At 29.4% G+C, this 23,075-nt stretch overlaps 1 protein-coding gene across 1 annotated transcript in view; it reads left to right on the plus strand.

Annotated features, from left to right (window-relative positions):
* Positions 1–22,690, plus strand: part of LOC107445542 (CKLF-like MARVEL transmembrane domain-containing protein 4) — a 44,992-nt gene extending 22,302 nt beyond the window's left edge. Inside the window, exons 2-4 of the mRNA XM_021144308.4 lie at positions 11,123–11,287; positions 14,211–14,345; positions 20,803–22,690. Coding sequence (XP_020999967.1) covers positions 11,123–11,287; positions 14,211–14,345; positions 20,803–20,934 — 432 coding nt within the window. The 3' untranslated portion in view covers positions 20,935–22,690. The remainder of the gene's footprint in view (positions 1–11,122; positions 11,288–14,210; positions 14,346–20,802) is intronic.
* The last annotated feature ends 385 nt before the right edge of the window (positions 22,691–23,075 follow it).

The following is a 23,075-nucleotide window of genomic DNA, read 5'->3' on the forward strand; positions in this document are numbered from 1 at the left end:
AGTGAAAATTAGTAATTTATCATTGATTAAATATAAATGGATTAACAAGTTTCAAGAATCAAAGCTAATCATTTAGAAGAAGAAAAATAATGTTATTTTGTAACGGTTGAAAAGTATTTTCTTTTACATTTATACCAGATTAATTTTTTCGAGAGCAAAGGAAACAAATATCTTTATTATTTATTTAAGATTGATTAACTTGATTTAAATTAATTTGAATTTAATTCACAAATTATAAATTACCCATAAAAAACTATTTATATTCATTAATTTAAAATAATAATAAATCTGTTAATAGTTTTGACTGATTTATTTTCCCCTAGTCCACTGGTTTAAAACTCAAAAATCAGTCTCTTCTATAACGAAAAAAATAATTTGATTTTTAACAACGGATGAAAAGTATTTTCTTTTGCACACATATCAGATTACGAAGGCAAGGAAACAAATATTTTTATAAATTTATATTGTAATTAAACAAATTTAAATTTAATTCATAAATTAATTTTATTTATATAATTAATTAATTAATTATAAATTAATTAATAATTATAAGATACTCATAAATCAATTTATAATTATTAACTTAAAATAATAATAAACTGTACATTGTTGAGACTGTTTTATTTTCCCTTAATCCACTGGTTTTAAACTCAAAAAATCAGTCACTATCGTAACGAAAATATAATAACGTTATTTTGTAACGAATAAAAAGTATTTTCTTTGGCAAATATACAAAATTAATTTTTTTCGAGAGCTAGAAAACAAATATCTGGTAGATGTTTACGTCCTTTACAACTCTCCACTCAATGTCAAGTTACTCTAGAAAAAAAGAAGACCGAAAACACATCATTCTTTCGTTCTTTTTTTTTCTTTTGTTGTAATTTTCTGTTAGTTTTGTTCTTTGTGAAAGGAATTCCATTGTAACGCATCAAGGAGCGAGTAAAATGTGCTCATCTTTCCGTAATTTTTTCTTCCTGTTGCCGCTTCAATAAATTCCAAATATTGCTAAAGTATCTGAATAACTGTTGTTGTGTCCGAATAATAGGCCTAACAATGCGTGCATTTTGTGTTGTAAAAACAACGATTTTTATGTCCACGATGGAATTAGATTTCTGAAGATTAAAGGGTTCAGGGAATTATGTCCATCATAACGGGATCATGGGAAGATGACCTTATTGTCTTATAGGTCTATTTCCTTTGATAAGATATGCTGATTCGCGGGGTTTGTTCGAGTTTTCTTACCTTAAACTTTCAACGTGTTTTATTTTAATAAATTCGCATTTTGAAACGAAAGTTCGCATTGTTCGGACAAATAAAAATTTACACTTACTTTCAGCACTCGTCGAAAAATTTTTAAAATAGTATTAAAACAGTAGTCTTTCAGAGTTGCCAACTTGCTCCTGACAGCAAATATTAATTTTAAAGTGGTAGTTTATCAATTGTGATTCGTTGTTTAATAAATTCAATTTAGTAGATTTTTCTTCACAGTTCTTATGGCATGTTATACCTTTTAAAAAACAAGCAAAAATAGTCAACTATTTGCAAAATTTACTTTGCAGTTATTTATCGTTTTTTTTAAATTATTTTGTCGTGTCCGGAGCAGTTGGCATCTCTGGTTTTTATATTACATAAATTTCATATCGCGGTATCTGGAGCGAAATGATGCTTCAATGCATTCTATGCATTATTTATCACAACTAAAGCTGAAATTTTGCATACCTGCCAACTTTTAATCCTTTCCATTATAATTTTTCCCAGTGGTATTAAAATGGAATTAGAACTTCAATTTTAAGCAAACAAACACGTTGTATTTGAGAAAACTTAAGTTGCCAACCTTGATAGTAACGCATATTGATATATGTGCTTAATTTTTGTGAGAATAGTGGTGATCAAAATCATTTAAAAATTAAATTTATTAAAGAAAAAATTGTATATATTTACTACTACTTTATATATGAAAACAAAATCTTTCGGAAAATCCGGAAGAGTTGGCAGGTATGATTTTGTTACTAATTATATTTATTTGGAAAAATTAAACGTAGTGGTGAGCACGAATTTATAGAAGTACATTTTAATTTCTGACTTTTGCTACCACGTTTAAAATTTTTAGAGGGCGCTACGAGCTCTGAAATCTGAATCACACATTCAAATCAATTATGAAAGCTAATATATATTAAGATGAAAAAAGAGCGAAAACTTTTAATAAAATCATTTTATTATCGCTTGTTTTGGGGAGACATAAAATATCCATGGTTACCAAGAATATTTGACTGTTATAACAATATATATATTTCACTTCAACTACTCTTTTCGTAGTTTCCAACTTGTACAACTGTTGAGAAAAAATTTTCTTAGTGGCATAATAAAGTGGTACACTATAGCGTTTTGACATATTTAATCTTTAATTTAAAGCTTCAAAAAAATTTCCAACCTACCAAGGTTAATCAATAATTAAATATATATGATCTATTTATTTGTTTATTCTACTCTGAATAAGTGATAGCGTAGTGTCAAAACTTTTTAACCTTAATTTAGATTAATATTTCAAATTTCATACCTGCCAACTTTTAATCCATTCCATTATTATTTTTCCCAGTGGTATTAAAATGGAATTAAAACTTCCATTTTAAGCAAACAAATACGTTGTATTTGAGAAAACTTAAGTTGACAACCATGACAGTAACGCATATTAGTATATGTGCTTAATTTTTCTAAGAATAGTGGTGATCAATATCATTTGAAAATTAAGATTATATAAGAAAAAATAGCATATAATTATTACCACTTTAAATATGAAAATAAAATCTTCCGGAAGAGTTGGCAGGTATGAAATTTAGACAAACTGTGCACACTGCATCTGCGAAGTCCGGTTACTAGGGAGGGGGGAGACGAGGCAAAGGAATGCTCAGGGAGTCACCTTCTCTTTTGTATATATTTGTAAATATTATAATTCTTTTCCTGGTACTTATATTTTTCGATTAATACATTTATGTTGCTTAGTTATATTTCAGACTTCGTTCTTATACGATATAAGTGTTTTTCACCAAATTCAGACTAAGCTTCTAGCTGTTATTCCTCCCAACCCTTAATTGTTATTTAATTCAGATGAAAGAGAAAATGAGCTTCAGGGTTAGGTACTCTGATTCAAATGTATCAGTCAGTCAGAAACTTATTTAGCTCTTAAATGTTATGTAGTTTAAATTTCAGAAAATATTTTCAATTTTAATTCCTAATTTACTTCCGCTTTATAAAATCTTTTTCAGCGACCGTGCAAGTTGGCAGGTTAGCAACTTGCACCGGAGAGCGGCAGATAAATATTTTCGAGTAGTACTTTTTTAATGCATGTTTCTTTGTTTTTCGTATATTCGATTTATAGGGTTTTTTACTCACTTCTACTTCTAAATAATTCAAACGCTTATGCCAGGTTTTCTTCTTCCAGTCTTTTGGCTACCGCTGTAACAAAAAACGCGTTCTGAGTGGAGAAAGTTGGGATATATGGTGCGTGTATGCTTTTAACATTGCAAGTGGCTACTTCTTTCTGTTACTAATCTATTTTAAGTTTGAAGGGAACACTTTGTTAATACAGCTGTTCCAAATGTATAGTTTAACATAATTGGTATATTATATCAAATGAAATTGCATTGTTTTTGTAAAGAAGGACAATTATGGGATACTTGTTTTGCAAGTTATTTCTTTTTGAAAAATGAGTCATCCCATTCGAAGAACGCTATGTGTTCCTGTCAATTCCCTCAAATCATTTTTCCAAGTGGTAATAAAATAATCAATATAGGCAGATATATTTTTTTTTCATTTAACAAGAACTTAATTATTGTTTATTTCGTTTATGTGTAGTGGTGGTTAAAATCATTTTAAATAAATTTTCTAAAAATAGAAGTTATGATACCATTTCAAACATAAAAAATAAAATCGTTCAAAAAGAAGCAAGAACCTACCAAGTGAAACTCAATGAAAAAAGTGAAAATTGACATTATATGAATAATTGATTTTAAATTTGAAGTTAATATTTTTTAAATTTCTGTTTTCTTATTTTAAGCTTAAAATCGAGAAAAAGGTTCTTTAAAAATTATTCTGAGCATTTGTTTATCTGAATTTGCCTCTTTGATTTAATTCAACTCAACATTTTATTTCTCTCCTGTTCTACTTTTACAAATTTAAGTTTATGTAAGGAATCGCAGGTGCATTTTTTGAAATAAAACGCGTGTACAAATTTTATTATCTTCCACATGAACACGGAAATAAGTAAGCATTAAATGTTTAAGATTTATTGCTCAGATTTCTAAAATAAAACGATTCAATAAAATCTGTAAATATTTGCAGCGAGTCTCTAATTCAGCAAGACTGAATTCTAAAAATAACTCCATTTTTTCCCTTTGCTTAAACATGTCTTGAAAAGTATGTTTTTAATTAGATACTAATTATTAAGCTATTGCTGAAGATACAGCGTAGTGTTGTCCAAGTACCCATCTAACAGATACTTTATTTTATTTGATTTATATTAACTCCATTTTTTCTTCTGCTTTTAAACATGTCTTGAAAAGTATGTAATTAATTAGATGCTAATTATTACTCTACTGCTGAAGATACAGCGTAGTGTTGTCCAAACACCCATCTAACAGATACTTTATTTTATTTAATTTATATTAGCCCCATTTTTTCCTTTGCTTTTAAACATGTCTTGAAAAGAATGTATTTAATTAGAGGCTAATTATTACGTTATTGCGGAAGATACAGCGCAGAGGTAACCAAACATCCATCTAACAGATACTTTATTTTATTTGATTTATATTAACTCAATTTTTTCCTTTGCTTTTAAGCATGTCTTGAAAAGTATGCATTTAATTAGAGGCTAATTATTACGCTATTGCTGAAGTTACAGCGTAGAGTTAACCAAACATCCATCTAACAGATACTAAATTTGAGTTCATTTATTTTCAGATGTTAATAACTAAAATTTTAAATAGTTTAAGCATAATAATATTGCAAATTTATAAACTTATTAACTGATCCAAACATATTTTAAAATTAGTAATAGGGTATATGACAACCTTAACATGAGCTCGCGTCAGACTCGAGATCCTGGCCTGAGCCTGCCTAATCACTATACTGCACCTATACTTGTTGCTTTAATATATCCCCTGATTATTAGACCCATCAGAATAATTTTAAATTTTTAAACTAACAAAAAAGTAGCTGTTTATAGTCTTCGAAACATAGGATACCTGCAAAAAATTTCGGAAGTTTATATATTTAATTTGTTTATGTTCCTTGGGAGTACTAAACTGCATTTTGCACATAAATTTCTGATAAAGAATTGGAAAAATCTCGTTTGTCACCATAATTTTACTTTTTTTAAGGTAGAAGGTGTCTAATGACGTATCTGAAAACTATACTAAAAAAAGAAAATTAATAGAAAATTTTCTGAATCTCATGTACCTGAAATTTGACCCTTGGTTAATAAATATATCAAAGAACTGCGAACATAAGAAATGACTATAGCATACCTGCCAACTTTTAATCTTTTCCATTATAATTTTTCCCAGTGGTATTAAAATGGAATTAAAACTTCCATTTTAAGCAAACAAATACGTTGTATTTGAGAAAACTTAAGTTGACAACCATGATTGTAACGCATATTGATATATGTGCTTAATTTTTGTAAGAATAGTGGTGGTCAAAATCATTTAAAAATTAAATTTATAAAAGAAAAAATAGTATATATTTACTACCACTTTAAATATGAAAATAAAATCTTCCGGAAAATCCGGAAGAGTTGGCAGGTATGCTATAGCAGATATGCCAACTTGTTCCGGACAGCAAATATATATCTTTAAGTGGTAGTTTATCAATTGTGATTCTTGGTTTAATAAATTCTATTTAGTAGATTTTTATCCACCACTATTTCTAAATAATTCGTAGGCTTATATAATTCACCCCTTCATAGTTCTTATGTCATGCTATATCTTTCAAAAAGCAAGCGGAAATAGTCAAATATTTGCAGAATTTACTTTGTAGTTATTTACCGTTTTTTTACTTATTTTGGCGTGTACGGAGAAGTTGGCATCTCTGCTATAGTACTGGACTAATCCTTCCCTCTTTACTTCTACGAAAAACAGGGAATCATAATTTACAGAGGTTAAAAATTTTCTATCAATTCTTTCTCAGTACGTAGTATTACATTAAAAGAATATGTCCCCTTCCCTGAGGGTAGTATCATCACCTCCTACATCAGAAAGCCTCAATACGGTTTCGTATAAGTACTCTGCGCAGATTATTTAATAAGCGAACCACTTGTGCACAAGAACCCAAATTCTATTTTAAAAGTACTTGGGAAAAATTCATCATATATATTTGAGAACTGAATCTGTAGTGGTTGACAAATAAATAAAACAAACCAATTATATTCATAAATTAAACAAATTTTTAGACATATATTTGTTACCACTTTCTAATTTCTAATAGATTTCACATCAAAATGGTTCTTTCACAAATTAGTTTACCTTTATAGTGGTCTGATCGGACTACTTGCAAAAAACCGGGCTTATTGGAGGCTTTCAGCAATAGGAGGCGATGGTAGTATCCCCTCTCGAAGAACCAAAATTTTTCTTATACGTTTCACTGGTCATGTTTAATGGTTGACATAAATAGGGTTAAAGCTTAAGGTTGTTTACGCAATACGCATAGCTAGAGAATATATTTACTACACTTTACAATAAAATATTAAAAGTAAGTATTCTTTTGACTGGTTTAATTGCTGAAGCGTGAAGGTTGGTTAAAAAAACAACCGTAATTGGTAAAAACATATGTCAGGAAGTATCACTTCCTAGTGAGTAAATATTTGTAAAATATTCACGTAGATAATTGCTTTTATTTTAATCATCATTTTTGAACTTCATGCTTTTATCTAAACGATGTATTGTATAAAGGCTAGATATGATAATCTTATCGCAATGGTGTTCTAAGAAAATAAGATCACCATCCTACTGTTTTCGCCCAGAGAACTTCAACCGATTTAATTGATACTTACTCACCGGATCACTCTAGATGAAGAAAAAGAATAATTTTTGCGAGTTCATTAAAAATTCAACTCATGTCTGCTGATGTGTAGAGGTTTTTGAACTCTTTATGCTCAAAAGTGTTGCTGAAAGAATATATATACAACTTTTAAAGTACCCCCAATAGTTTTATTACCTAGAAAAATTCCTTCTAGATACCACTACGTAGGTGAAGAATAATTGACTTGCAAATACTTCTGGTGCAACTTGTTCAAATGAGTACCTATATTTATCAGTTACGAAACAAAATTTTTTGGATATTTTACTGTCATGGTTTGTAGTCTTTGAGTAAAGGAGATGGTACAAAAGAATCATGCAAATTACTATCTTCTATTTGTAGTTATTTAAGTACTTTTTCACTTAACTTTTTCAGGAAAGTTGGGCAAAAAATATACCTCTTATTTTTCACAATAATATAAACCACTAAAATTGACTACTATTTTCTTAGACATACTTCATTATATTTTTTTAACACGTTGAATGTCATGGGGGTCACCGGTGAACGGCACTGAGTTTGTTCGTAACTCCACGGGGGTCACCGGTGTCCGGCGAAGCCAAGATTATTAGAAACACATAATTCGAGTCAATTTTTAATGCTTTTAATTTTTTTATATATTATTAGCGTTACTAAAATGGTTTGAAGAAATTAATGCAATATAGAACACACAAAAGTAGTTTTGTTTATATACACAGAGATGCCAACTTGCTCCGGACAGCAAAGAAATATTTTCAATTGGTAGTTTATTAATTGTGATTCTTGGTTTAATAAATTCAATTTAGTAGATTTTTATCCATCACTGTTTCTCCACTAATCCACCACTAAACGATTCGTAAGCTTATAAAATTCACCACTTTTATAAGATGTGTCGTGCTAAACCTTTTAAAAACTAGCAAATTCTGTGTAATATTTGCAAGTTTAATTTGTAGTTATTTACCGTTTGGCCAGACGGGCAAGCCATGTAAAATTAGCGTGTTATTCACCGTGTTAAATAAAGTTTTCTGCCCCGCAAAGAGTTAGACTGCCCCAGAAAAATGTCTTAAATCCCCTTTCAGTATTTCGCCATATGTATGAAACTATTTCAATGAAAGGAAGAAAAAACATTGAATAGAATTGTTGATGGAAACATTTTGATATATTTCCAGATTCCTGGATCTATAATATTTATTTGCTAGAACTGCATAACGAGTACAAATGTATAAAGCTATGAAAATTAATTTTCAATTCTTAAAAATAAGCTTAACAATGGTACATCAATAATAAAGATTTTTATTTTTTTGTCAAAAAACAAATAATCAAATTATGAAGAAGAAAAAAAATGTAAGAGCGAGGTAAAATGTGGAAACATATCCTGAAGAATCAACACTTAACCGTCCGAGGAATTTATGATAGTAACAAATTTCTCTTTACTTTCTAAATAGTAAAAAAAAACTTTGTTCGCAATGTTTTTACTTCTACAAGGACACGTATTCTTTCATTCACCGTTGTCTGGAAGTTGAGATAGAAGCGTATAGAAAAGACCACAAGAATTACTATACAACAAAACAATTGATTTTAAGACTGAGTTTAGAGTCAAGGTTACAAGTTTCAATAAAATGCTTTTGATGTTGAATTGTTCCTTAGATAACAACGGTTATGCTTGAGATGTTACATTATAGAGAAAAGGGAGAAAAAAAATCAGGACTAAATATTTCTTCCCTGGACATAAAAAGATCTGCTAAGAATAAGTAAAGGAGAACGAAACTGACCTTAATTATATTTATAAGAAAAAAACTCTTCATTTCGTAAAACTTAGCTTAAAATAGTTATGAAAATTTTAAAATTAGCAAACGATGTTAGAAACAGAGCTCTATTAATTGTCCAATATATCAAAACAACGCACTTAAACTAGTTAATCAGATAAGCAATTTTTAACAGAAGGAAATTTTAAATATAATATATTTTTTGGTGTTTTATTTTTTTTTCTTACTCTTTTTAAATATTTTAACCCATTTAATCTTATAGCATAAACTGGGAAATACTGAAGAGGTAAAAGAAGTGATAGTATATTTAGCGTAGTTTTTAAAGTTTCGTTTCAGCTATCACTTTAATTTTAAAAAGTCTTTCAGAAAGAATTTAAACATATTGGTAGCCAATGTAATGCAGAGATGCCATCTTGTGAAAATAAAACAGTCCGGTCACCACTTTTTTTTATTTTTTTCAAAAAAAGACTCTGCCTTTCAAGCATTAACCCTTTAACGGGCCCTTTATTTCTAACAAAGGTAAATTAAAGTATTTTTGGAATTGAAATTGTTTTAAGAACAGTAATTGATATAAAAAAAAACTCACTTAGTTCATAAAAATGCCATTTTTTTGGTGGTAAATATGTTTAACATGACCTATTAGGAACTTACTGACTTTTATTTTTCTTTATTTATTAAATAAATTCCTTAAATGCTACAAACTTCAAAAGGAATTATGTATTTTATAACTTTTATACGTTTTTTAAAAGTGACAAGTGGTTACATATTTTATTCAAACTCACTTCAAGAAAGCTGAAAATGGAAGCCTAAATTAAAAGTGGTAAAACGTGGTGGTAAGTATACTTACCACGGCCTTCAAAAGGGTTACGATAAAATGAGTAAGTGGGACGATAAAATGGACGATAAAAAGTGGGACGATAAAATGAGTACCAAGCATGCTTGGGGGTTCCGCGTTCGGCTGACCATCCAACACCCGCTCCTGCACCCCGGAACCCAAGGTCAAAGAAATTGAGATGGGCACTGTAGGCCTTGGCACTCTGTGTGCTGTCGCGCCATTGATTTATTTAGAAACATTTAGTATCTAGATTTGGAAATCAACCATAAGAAAAAAAAGTGGTAGTACATTCTCGTCTATGCTAAGTGTACTTTCACTAATTTAATTTTTCTGCTGTTATCAAGAGCTCTGAAGACGTCGATAAAATATTATTCATTTAGAGTTAATACTTTCTGCTGCGAACTTTTTAAACTACTCTAGTTCCTTGACTTGAAACGGTTATTTCCAAATTCGACTTTTTAAAAATGTATAATTATTTTAATTGAGATTCATTTAATGTTTTTAAGATGAAAAAGTAGCTCAAGAATGTTGACAGTTGATGATGATGTGGGGGGGATCTCTGCTACTCGCTTTTATCCCCCTTGCTGTAAGGTGTATCTTTTGTGAGTTGAGTTGTTGATGCTAAACTCTCCCTCAAGAATGTTAAGTAGCAAGTTCTATAGATAAAATAAATTTTATAAAAAAAAAACTAGTGTTTAACTAAATGGTTCGTGCATTGATAAGTCCAATTGTGCTTATACGTACCATTTTATTTCTTAAATAAATATTATTTTTCATGCTCAAAACTTTTTTTTTGTCTTAATGACTGTAATTTAAGTAAATTTCACTTAAATAAAACCACATTCTATAAAATTTCCAGTTGTACCTGAAATTGATTAAAAAATGAATCGATAACAAACATTTTCTTTTCGTTTGCATATGTTTGTTAGTTCAAGTTGCTCGGAATATTCGATCAACAAATGTTATACAATTTTTAAAAAATATTTATATAAAAAGTGGTAGAGCATTTACTCTTAAATGTATAGATAGGAACCACTTAGTTCTTCCGGATACTTTCGCTGCAAGTTTAAATTTGTTTTGCACCACATTTGCTGTGTCTCTTTAAGCTAGAACATTAGCACTGAATTAAAGTATAAAAATTCTATAACTTTCTTTTAATAAAGTACCTTTTGCATTATTGTAAACGAAGGCGTGTACTTGTTCCTGCAATGTTTTCGCAGCCAGAACTAACTGATAGTCCTAATGATAAGAAATAAGTATGTAAATAAGTTTATGAATGAGTTATCCATAAAAATTAAACTATTTGCTTTCATGGATTGTATCGGCGCTTTTAGGTTTATAACAAAATTGTTCTAAAAATAAATAACCAACTGAGGACTACTAAGTTTTTTAATAGTTTACATATACTTAGTTGTATGAGAAACGATGTTTATATTTAATTTATGTGTTGATTTTGTGTGTGTTTCTTTTTTAGCTGTTTGCCATCATATGCATGGGATGTGGATCACCGGTCGTCACCACTTACACCAACTTCTTCATGTTCGTCGTTGCCATCTATTTCATCATCACACTTGTGTTTTGTGTTATCTACTTCTTCACGATAAAGAGGCTCCTTCCCAAAATACCCTGGTTGTTAATTGTAAGTTTCAAAAGATGCTGATTTAGGTTGACATCAGGTAGTAATATGCTCATCATATTTAGCATTATGCTGCATAATGTACACATCATGTTGCATTATGTTCACATTATGTAACATCATGTTCGCATAATACTATCTATTTCATCGTTGCCATTTATTTTATTATCACTCTTTTGTTTTGTGTCATCTACTTTTTCCCAATGAAAAGGTTCCTTTACAAAATCCCTGTTTGATGATTGCAAATTTAAAAAGACATTGAATTAGGTTGACATATGCTCAAATTATTTTGCATTATATTCACATTATGCTGCACAATGTACATAGTGTAATTCATTATGTTCATCAAATATGACATTATGTTCACATTATGTTGTATTATGTGCTCAATAAGTAGTAAATCATTTTTGCAAGAAAAAAAAGGTAAAATATATACCATATTTAAACATTTTTTAACTTTTTCGGAGCAGCAAATTTTCATTGGAAATTTTAGCGGGCTCGAATCCCGCTCTTACCCTGGATGTATCTTCGTGCTGTCTTTCTCTGTATTTTGCTATCTGTTCTTTTATTTGACAAAGATTTATAAGCCTAAATTGAGCACACAAACCTGAAAACATATGTAATTCCAATAAACCAAACAAACCTCACTCGTGGTGAGGCTTTTAAAATGTTGGCAAAATTACCATTAATTCTGAAAGCTTTAGTTTTCAATTGTTTACCACTCTTTGAAACAGCGTAGTTGTTAGCAGTCTTGCTAAGTACACCAGCATAGCTTATAAGATTTTCCGTGACGCAGACCTTCCTATGACACACCAGCATGATATTTAGAATTTTAAGCTAAATGTAAACTACACGTAAATATTCAGTGAATTAAGTTTCCATTGGCATGGAATTTTTACTCGACTATTAAATTATGAAAACACGAACTCAAAATAAGTATTGTTCATTAAGATTTCTAATAGTTCAATAGTAAAGGTTTAAACGTACGGTTTACACCGTGTTGTAACTTATTTTAAAGAAGTTTTTCTTCTTCTGTTCATAAAAAAATTTAATTTATTGACACACATTTTTTGTATTTCTCTTAAAATTTCCAATTTATTTGAATAATTACATGATTGCAAGATGAAATAATAATAAAATGAAAAGTAAAAATTGGTTTAAGCTATAGCACTCTTTACGATATGAAGAAAAAAATAATTCATGGCTCTTGACGCAACCTATCAAAATTGAGTGTTAAGGTTAAATCTTAGGTAACGAGTTTTAAATGCTTTTATGGTTGACCCCCCTCCCAGATTAATCCATTCGTATAAAGCTATTAGTTCATAATCGATCATGAGATTAACCGATTCTAATGCACATCTACTTATCGGCCATCTGAGGAACTTGAACCAAACTGTTAATCTGAGATAACGTTATATGTGACTTTAAAGCTTGTAAGATAAGTAGTTAAACTCGAAATTTATGAACTAAACATTTTCAACTTATTCTAAAACAGATTGAAATGTCTTATTTTCTTCACTGTGAAAACAACAAAATAATTTTATTAAGTTCTATTTGCCTATTAACTAGTAATGAAATAGGATTCTAGCCAAACCAAAATGGTTGCTATGTGTTAAAATTTCCCGATTCAATTTAGTTTATTTTTGATAATATATTAATTACTAGTTGCCTTCGGAAGCTTTGATATCTGAATTCACGATCTTAATGCTTCACACAAAATTACAGTTCCGCATTGCTTCTGATGCCTTCGGCAATATTTTCATATATTACAATAACGTTGTTGTAAAAATGAGGGTGGGGGAGATAGAAATCTTGCTCGAACTCGCAGTCTTTCGGTTCCCTAAACTAGTATATTTTCAAATCGAAATCCAGAATGATGAAAATAAAATACATCTTGTCACCAATTATATATATATATATATATATATATATATATATATATATATATATATATATATATATATATATATATATATATATATATATATATATATATATATATATATATATATATATATATATATATATATATAAAAGCGAATTGGAAATAATAATAGGATAAAATCAAATAGGAAGGCTAATAACCGCACTATGGCTTTCCGTGCTTGGCAGATCCTTTAAGCCTTTAATGAGCCATTTATTTCCGGTAAAGGTAAATTAATATATTTTTGGAATTGAAAATGTTTTAAGAATTTTTATTTGATGTAAGAAAAGAAAAACTCATTTAGTTTATAAAAATGCCATTTTTTGGTGATAAATATATTTAACACGATCTGTTAAGAACTTATTGACTTTTATTTTTCTTTATTTATAAAATAAATTTTACAAATGCTGCAAACTTCAAAAAAAGGAATTATGTATTTTATAACTTTTATACGTTTTTTAAAAACTAACAAATCGTTACCAATTTTATTCAAACTCACTTCTAGAAAACTGAAGTTAATAATAAATGGAAACCTAAATTAAAAGTGGTAAAAAAGTAGAGGTAAATATACTTCCCACGGCCTTCGAAAGGGTTAGAACCATTGCAATAGTATTTTAAAGTGGAAACATTCATACTTCATTGGTATAAGCTCTCATAATTCTTACTTTTAACTTATTTAATTAACAAGTAAAAATGATAAGATTGCTTTGATAAAAGATCAAGACCAGGGGGATAAAAATTACACACCCACCAACCTGCAGCTCTCTCTTGGTTAATAGCAGCTCGAAAAATATACGTCATTACGTATTTAAAGTGCAAATTGGAGGCATAATGATGGTACGCACATTAGTCGCTGCGAGAGTCCCCTATATCTGGGAGAGAAAAATTGCGTTGTAAATATTGTACTGTACAATTTGTATCTTTCTTACGTTGTTTTTGCAATATATATTTTATTTATTAATTCCATCAATAAAACTCATGCATTATATTACGCGATTTCAGGAGCTGTGTGCCACTGGTGTTGGAACCGTGCTGTATTTCATTGTGTCTGTGGCTCAGCTGGGTGCCACGAATAGAAGAGATTATCATTATGCACTTACACATCATGGATACTATTCATCTTACATAGCTGCTGGGGTCTGTATATTAAATATTCTCTTCATATATAAGTTTCATTAGCTCTCATAATTCTTACTTTAAGCTTATTTAATTAACAAGTTAAAATGATCAGTTTCTTTTGATAAAATATCAAATTCGTTATTAAAATTCTGCATGTATAGTTAAATCAAAATTCGAGTTGAGTAAACAAATTATCAAAGTCATTAAATTAAACGATTAAATCAGTTGAGGTTCCAGTTATGAATTAAAAAGATAAAAACAGTTTTTGAAGTAAAAATTGATGAATTCATGACTCTGAAATGAGCAGACGAGAATCACAGTTTCTCCTCAAAATTAAAATACTAACTTCTTTTACAAATAAGATTTTGATCAACATATTAGGATTTCTGGTTTAAATTAGAGCATAAAAGCTAAATAAGGCATTATTTTAAATTAATTCAATACCAAACTTATAAACATAGAAATTTTATAAAACTATGTTGCGATATTTACTTTTTCAAAAACTGCAGTTACAAATATTTATTCAAAAAACTGAAGCCCTCAAAATTTGGCTATTGATGACGAACATAGATGTAAGTTTCTCTATTTTTTTTTTTTTTTTTTAATTTTTTTTTTTTTACACTTATAAATATTCATTTGGATCGTATGCGAAGTGATTATTTCTCGTATATTTCTTGATTCTGGGTCAGAAACTAACTGAGTTAACTGTTGTAGTAGAATTTTATTTCAACTCTTACAGTCGAAAAAAGAAATTTATTATTTCTGTAAACGTAAATCCGTAGGGCTGTTGTTTGTTCTGAGGGAGAAAAAACTGGGTGAAAAATCATTTAATTTCTAGCTGATTTTTGTAAGTAATAAATATCCGCGATTGCAAAGATTTATTAAGTTATTTTCAACCATAGGAAACAGCCGTTGTACATGCATCAACACTTTTAATAAGTCTGGGTTGCCTTGGTTCAAACATGCAAAGTAATACTAAAATATACAAGTATTTAAAGAGCGAAAGGAACTGCGAAAGTAGCAGCGGAAACTGAAAGCAGAGCAGAGATATTAAATTTATATACATTTCAATACTATTTGAAACCTACATTTGAAACTAACGATTCATAAAATTTCACATATATGCACTTATAAGTTTCAATATTTAGAGACACAATACTTAAGTCGCTTATTTTAATACAAACTGGTAATTAAATGTATAAAAGCCAAAGAATAGATGAGAGAATAAAAAAAGATGAACCATAACAAAGTTAGTAAAAATAAATTAAGTATAGTAAACCAAGATGCAGTATTTAAAAAAAAAATACGCCTGTGATAAATAATTATTTCTTTTCTATTGTTCTTTACGGCTTTTACTATTAGAAGTTAAGAGATGCCAATTTGCTCCGGACACCAAATATATTTTTTAAAGTGGTAGTTTATCAATTGTGATTCTTGGTTTAATAAATTCAATTTAGTAGATTTTTATCTACCACTATTTCTAAATAATTCGTAGGCTTATATAATTCACCGCTTACCTTTTAATAAATAAGCAAAAATAGTCAAATATTTGCAAAATTTATTTTGTAGTTATTTAAAAATTTTATAATTAATTCGGCGAGTCCGGAGCAGTTGGCATCTCTGGAAGTTTAATTAGAGTTAGAAATACGAAAAAGCAATGATTCGATTCAAGTTACAAACTTATACACGTATGATTTTTGGACAGTATGGTGTATTTCATACAATGGCTGTTCTGTTCTGAATCCCCAAGAATATGTGGGTGGATATCCCAACATCTCATAGAAGAGAGAATATTTTCACATGGTTTACCATAAACAAGAAGATCTGTCCTTAGTTGCCCTTACTTAGTGACTTCGTTCTTATTTTCCCCCCACTTCGCAGCACAGACATCCGAACGCTGTTACATCTTGCTTACTTTAACTCCACTGCGCAGTTTATGTTCGTACCTTCGGACTACAAAAGTGAAAGATTTTCCTGCAAATGCATTCGCTCTTGTAGGAAGTGTTGAGTATCCTCATTGGTTCTGTATATCCCCATGGACAGGCGGAATTGAAGACTGCTATTATCGAAACCTAGAATAATATTGTTGCTACTACCCTTCAGAGATTGGTATATGGTGTGCAACATTGAAGATTTAAAATCATATATAAATATAACTGATATATTAGGTATTAACAGAAACGACTTTATTTCGGTTGGACGCTTTTTTTCCTGTCCCATATGGGACAGGAAGTGAGTTATTGCTTTAAAATCTGTTTATGTCCAACATAGACTTTCTTAATGTACATGTTCCGATCTCATTAGTTTCTTCTGTATCCCGTTATGGCACAAACTCAAGGTGACTTTATTTCAGTGGGACACACTGCATTAGACGATGTGAAATAGCAAATCTTTTTTTAAAGAATTAAGAAAATTAAAAATTAAAAAGTTTAACTTGAAAATTTAAAATTTATTATGAAATTAAAAAAAGTTTAGTTACAAGTTTATAAACAAAAATTTAAGTTTTATAAGAGGTTAAATTTGAAATTTAATTCATTATACAATTTAACAACCGGGCTGGCCGTTAAAGACATACCGATTATAAAGAGGGCATCGTTGGCTCAGGTTCCCACCTTTTTTCAGAAGTAAAGTGAAGGTTTAATTGCGTTCAACGAGCTCGTTAACCATTTAAACGCGCATAATAATGGATAAGTCAAATTTTTAAGCCCAATGGGTGACAAAAGTAATTAAATCTAATTAATTTAATCACAAATGTTTACTGCTTTTTCAATGAATGCACTTCCACATTATTATAAAATGTAAATACGGCAAAAAAAATTTTGTACATTTTGCTAGTTCAATTACTCGTAGTATGTGCATTTCAAAAAGCGGTCTGAGATACTTCATTAGAGGGGCATTGAGCCAACGTTCAAGAGATCGTGAGTTCGATCCCCACGGGCCAAAGACACCCCGTGCTGTAAATGATGACTGGTGCACGTTCAATCTGTAGAGTCACAAAGTCTCCATTGTGATCTGGGGATGTATTAATGGGTCCACCCTATAAACGAGTTGTGAAGTATGTGTGTGGCAGAAGTCGAATTCTTGACCATAGATGGGCCTCTGGAAAACAAGAACCTCACTCCCTTTGCAACTATTGGCATGCGACAACAGCATTGTAAAAAGCAGTAAAAAAATACCGGTAATTGTTACTGAGAAATAATTATAGTAAATCAAAAGTTAAAAATTATTCAAAAATCTTCATTAAATTAAGAAAAACATGCAAGATAATAAATTTCATACTACTTGCTGAGGAAAATAAAACTTAATTTTGATAAAATATACTAAGTAATGTAAGCATTTTATCCGTATTTGCCAAATTCTTATTTTGAAGAAACGGAAAAAGTGTCTTTAAAAAAAATGGGTCAGCAAGTTCGTATGTAAGTGCAAAAAAATGTTAATTACATTTTTACAATTACATTGTTACAATTACATTGCTACAATTACATTGTTACAATTAAAACAGAGATGCCAACTGGTCCGGACACACCAAAATGATTAATAAAACGATAAATAACTACAAACTAAATTTTGCAAATATTTGACTATTAATGCTTGCTTTTTAAAAGCTATAGCATGGCATAACTACCATAAAGTTGTGAATTATATAAGCCTACGAATTGTTTAAAAACACATAGATGCCAACTTGCTCTGCTTTGTAAAATAGTATTTTCCAGTGGTAGCGAAATTTAAGTTACTTTTAGTTTAGTATTTTTCCTTTTAAAAAATTTTTTCACCACTAAATATCAAAAATTATAAGTATGATATGAAATGCAACGTTAAAGCATCAATCTACTGGCTACTCTATTGAAAAGTAAGCGTAACTATCCTTCTCTAATGAATTTCACTATATATTTTGTTACCACTTTGTTAAAACTATTCCACAAAGCGGAGCAGTTGGCATCTCTGGAAATAACGGTGGATAAAAATCTTTTTAAACGGTATAACATGACTTAAGTATTGTAACGTGATGAATTATATAAGCCTACGAATTATTTAGAAATAGTGGTGGATAAAAATCTACTAAATTGAATTTATTAAACCAAGAATCACAATTGATCAACTACCACTTTAAAATATATATTTGCTGTCCGGAGCAAGTTGGCATCTCTGTGTTTGACATGCGGTGCAAGTTGACATAAACTTAACAATTATGTGGTAATGAATTAGATAATCAAAAATATAAAATTTTATGTAATAAAAATAATCTGGTTGATAGGGATATTCAGCTTCTGTAATTGTAAGAGCTAAGAATGAAAGATTTGAGTTACCAGTCTGTAACAGTTTGAAAAAAAGTTATGTTCCACAAATATGTAACATTAGCGCACCTGGTTATAGAAAATTTTGTGTCTGTTATGTTAAATTTGTGCTATATCAAATAGCATGTGTATTATTAAATAAAAACAAGTTCATTAAATGTATCAATCTAACCCATTAATTCCTCAATCGTATAAATGCAGAGATGCCAACGTGCTGCAGACAGCAGATAAATAATTTCAAGTGATAGTCTTTTAATGTACGATTTCTTATTTTGTAAATTTGATTTATAGGGTTTTTACTCACCACTACTTCTAAATAATTCAAAAGCTTATATGATACGCCACTTTGCAGCAGTTAAGCATTCTTAAAAATCTTCGAAATAAACCAAAAACTGTAAAAGTTAGTTATTAGTTCTCTACCGTTTTTTTAAGTTATTATGTCTTACCCGGAGCAGTTGGCATCTCTGTAAATGTTCCAAAAATACAAAAACATGTTTTTCAATTACTTCATTTCTGAAAGTTATTTCAGTAAAATAAAGACCAGTGATGCCAACTACTGGGCGTTAATCAAAATATTTTACGCTGTCGGGGAATTAAATTGAATATAGGGTTTAATGGCACTAAGTCCAAAAGAGTGTGCTCCATTATATAAAGAAAAGAAGAAATAAAACCTAACTCTAGTAAATTTTCAGCTCTTTTTCTTTTCAGTCAAGAGACATCCCACTTTGCTACCACTAGAAAAAAACTGTCCTCAAAGCCGTGAAAATTGACTTTCCCGCAATAACAATCACGTTTACTAGAATGCATTAACCCAAAAATGCCTTCCTAAAAAAGTGGAACTTGGAAAAATCATCCAAACAAATTGCAATGCGTGTCTGATTGTACCAAATGGATATTTCTTTCTTGTCTTGAAATTTGAGCTGGGCATCTGGGCCACGCAGCAGCCACTATCCGATTCATCATGTTTCTTTTATATTTGTGATGGAACTTTAAGGTTAGCAGTCTATGTAGTGGCTTTTATAATATTTCTTTCTGTTGGACTGCCAACTTTCTACGCTTTATGAAGAAATTCCTTCTAGTGGTAGCTAAATTTATGTTTTAATGTATAATTCTTACTTTTGTAAACTTGGTTTGAAGTTACTTTCCGCAACAATACATGCAAATTATTCAAAAGTTCATAAGAAACGCCAGTTTGTTTCAGCTATCTCGTGGTGAGGTTTTTAAAATATTGGCCAAATTACTAAAAATTCAGAAAGCTTCAGTTTTTAATTCTCTACGCCTTTATAAAATATTTTGCTAAAAGCATAGAAGTTGGCAGCCCTGTTTCCGTTACGTGTCACTTCAACGTTGAAAGGGTAGTGACTTTAAAAAGAAAACTTCCGATCCAAATGTAAATATTTTTGTCGTGAAACATATAGCAATAGGTAGAACAGTACTTTCTTGCTTGAGCAAGAATCCTTACAAATAAGCACTTGCGCCACCCCTTTTTTTAATTTTAATTAAACCTCGAAATGAGGGGGCCCTAGGCCTGGGCCTCTCTGACCTTACAATAAATCAGGTCTTGCTTTCTATTTGGATCCGGATGTTATAAGAAATGCCAATAATAGTAATAAATTAGAAAAGTGATAAAATTTATATGAAAATAAACTATCTTTCCCTCATCTATGCAGAGATTTTATCTATATTGTACTTGTGCTTTTGCTGAGGTAGATTATTGAGTCCCTGTACGCGAAGTGGACATTTTATCTTTATTCATAACCATCAATATTCTAATGATGCTAATTTAACTACTTAAAATGGAGTCAAAGTTAAAGCTTTCGTAATTGATTCTTAATTTTATAAATCTGATTTTAAAATTTTTTTATACAAACTTTATTATAATTTATGTCAATAGTTACTAGTCAATACTTTATTAAAGTCAGTAGATGATAACTTCCTCATCAACCCCTCTTTGCACCGCCCGCCTAAACCCGACTCGTGACTTTTTACCACTGACCGAACTCAGCAGACAAAAGGGTGTTGACGGGCTGGAAAAAATCTAAATATGCTCTTAAAGTTGGTCAAAAATTATTATTCTTAATTCAAATCTCAATTCACTCTAAGTAGAAAATTTTTTTACAATCTCATAATCGCCAATTAATCCCACTTTGTTAATTAATAATGATTTTTTTTTATCTCAGTGCTTTGGAATTTTCAATTTTGCTGCATATGGAGCTGGTACCTTTTTCTTATTCATGGAATGGAAGCAGTCAAGAACACCAGCAACATCTACTGCAGTGGCGCCACCAACAGCTACTTCAAATAATCATTGATGGTCTTAATGAGTTGAAAGCTTGACTGTAAGCTTATTGGAGATGCAAAAAATTTTGTAAAAAGAGGCGTTTGCAAATACCTATTTTGTTTTCCTGCTTGAATTATTGATAGTTGTGACGAGATTGGCAAGTCTCTGTGGTTTGGGGATATGATCTTTAGAAGATGTAAAAATTGTTGGCATTTAAATCGTGAAGGGTCATTGTGTGAAAAAGCAAACGATTCATTTCATCCTATTAGACTCAACAAAAAAATGAATTCATCTTATTATCCTTTATAGTTCACAATATACAGCTAATCATGGTGATTAATTTTATAATAAATTTTCTTGTGCAAAAATGTCAAGTGTATTATCGTGAAATTGTATTGCAATTAGGAAATTTTAAAACTGCTCACTTCCTTCAAGAAAAGTTTAATAAAGAAAATTGTATAATCATCTTGAAACTATTTTTTTCTACAATCAGGAAAAATTATTACGAACATTGTAAGCCTTCTGAAAATATATAGTTGCTGAAAAAGAGAGCATTAATTTTTAGAGTACTTTGCTTCGAAGTTGAAAACTTCTTGTTGAATTATTATAATTAAGCAAACTGTAAGAATTTAAAGGAAAACTAAAAAGAATTCAAAACGTTTGAGAAAGTTTGTCTGTAAATTCTAAAGTCAGTATGTTCATAACTTTGACATTTTGGACTTTTTAAAGAAATTAATATTTTTACAGAATTCAGAAAAATTAATGTTCTTTTTTATTGCGATGCTCTTAAATTATCTTAAAAACACTATCATAAATTATAAGCATGTCTGTTTCCATTTTAAAATTCATATTTTGTAATTTAGCAACAATATATATTTAAATGACTGATTTAAAAATTAATACTTTTTGAAAAATCTGTAAAAAATGCCCCTGTGCCTTTATATTTAACACGTAGAAATTCAACTGTTTATCAAATTTACTAAATACTAAAATCAACATAAATTCTTATTTAATGCAACTTTATATTAAAGTCTAAAAATAATATGCTTTCTTCATTATACATTTTTCAATATCTTGCGAAATAAATGCCCTGAGGAAAGTTTTTCCAACATCGCAAATATTTACTGATATTATATATGGTCTGATATTATACACGAAGACTGATTTTTTTTACTCTGTTTTTATCGCGAAGCTTGTTTAAACTAACAGAATTTCTAAAACGCTTTATATCCAAGATAAATACACCATTAAAAATTATTTTATGTTTTTTAATTAATGATTCTTAAGGCAACATACTCCCGCAATAATTTTTATTTTTGTTTTTTGTTCTTTTTCAGAGCATTTTTTTAAAATAAAATTTTCGAATGAAAATTTTATTCATAAATTATAAACAAGCCCACAACCCAACGTTGAAAACTATTGTTTTAAAATTTGATTACTATTGAAATCTGCACTAATTATTTTTCCCAGCTAAAAAAAAAACATTTAGTGAATAATAAAGAATATAGGTTTCTACATGATTTAAATATTCTGAATTAATATCACCCCCAAACGTTCTTTTTTTTTCCATTATGTGAAAATTCAATCTACAAAACCAGAAAGAAATTTTACTTTTCACTTTTACATATGACGTTATGTTTTATAAATGTTTTATGTTAAAAGTAAATGATTACTTTATCTGAATGATTTTTATATAAAAATGTTGTAAAAGGATTCATCCAATTTATACAAATATATTACTTTGAAATATTGTACGAATTGTTAGAAAATAAAATTTTAATAACCTCTCTGTGTGAGTGTGTTTTTGTTTTTATTATTATTATTATTCCTAAAAATTATTTGGGAAGATCTTTTAAACTCTCTTCTAAGAAAAAATAGAAATTTCATGAAAATTATTAAAAATTATTTGGGAAGATGTTTTTAAAGTCGGATGTTTTCTTCTAAGAAGAAATTGAAATTTCATGACTGAGTTATTTTAAGGAAATAATCTCGAATTCAATTTAAACTAACTTTTTAAAGTAATCTGAACTTAACAATTAATTAATAACAATGATTTAATGACGGATATTATACACTCAAATTGGTATAATTAATTAAACAAATAAAGGATATCCACAGTTTTACAAGCGTGTCATAGATAGAAATCCCATCTTATTGCCAATGTAATTAATT

Source organism: Parasteatoda tepidariorum, chromosome 4, assembly GCF_982258835.1.
Source record: "Parasteatoda tepidariorum strain Cologne lab strain chromosome 4, Ptep-v5.0, whole genome shotgun sequence".
NCBI classification, from domain to species: domain Eukaryota; kingdom Metazoa; phylum Arthropoda; class Arachnida; order Araneae; family Theridiidae; genus Parasteatoda; species Parasteatoda tepidariorum.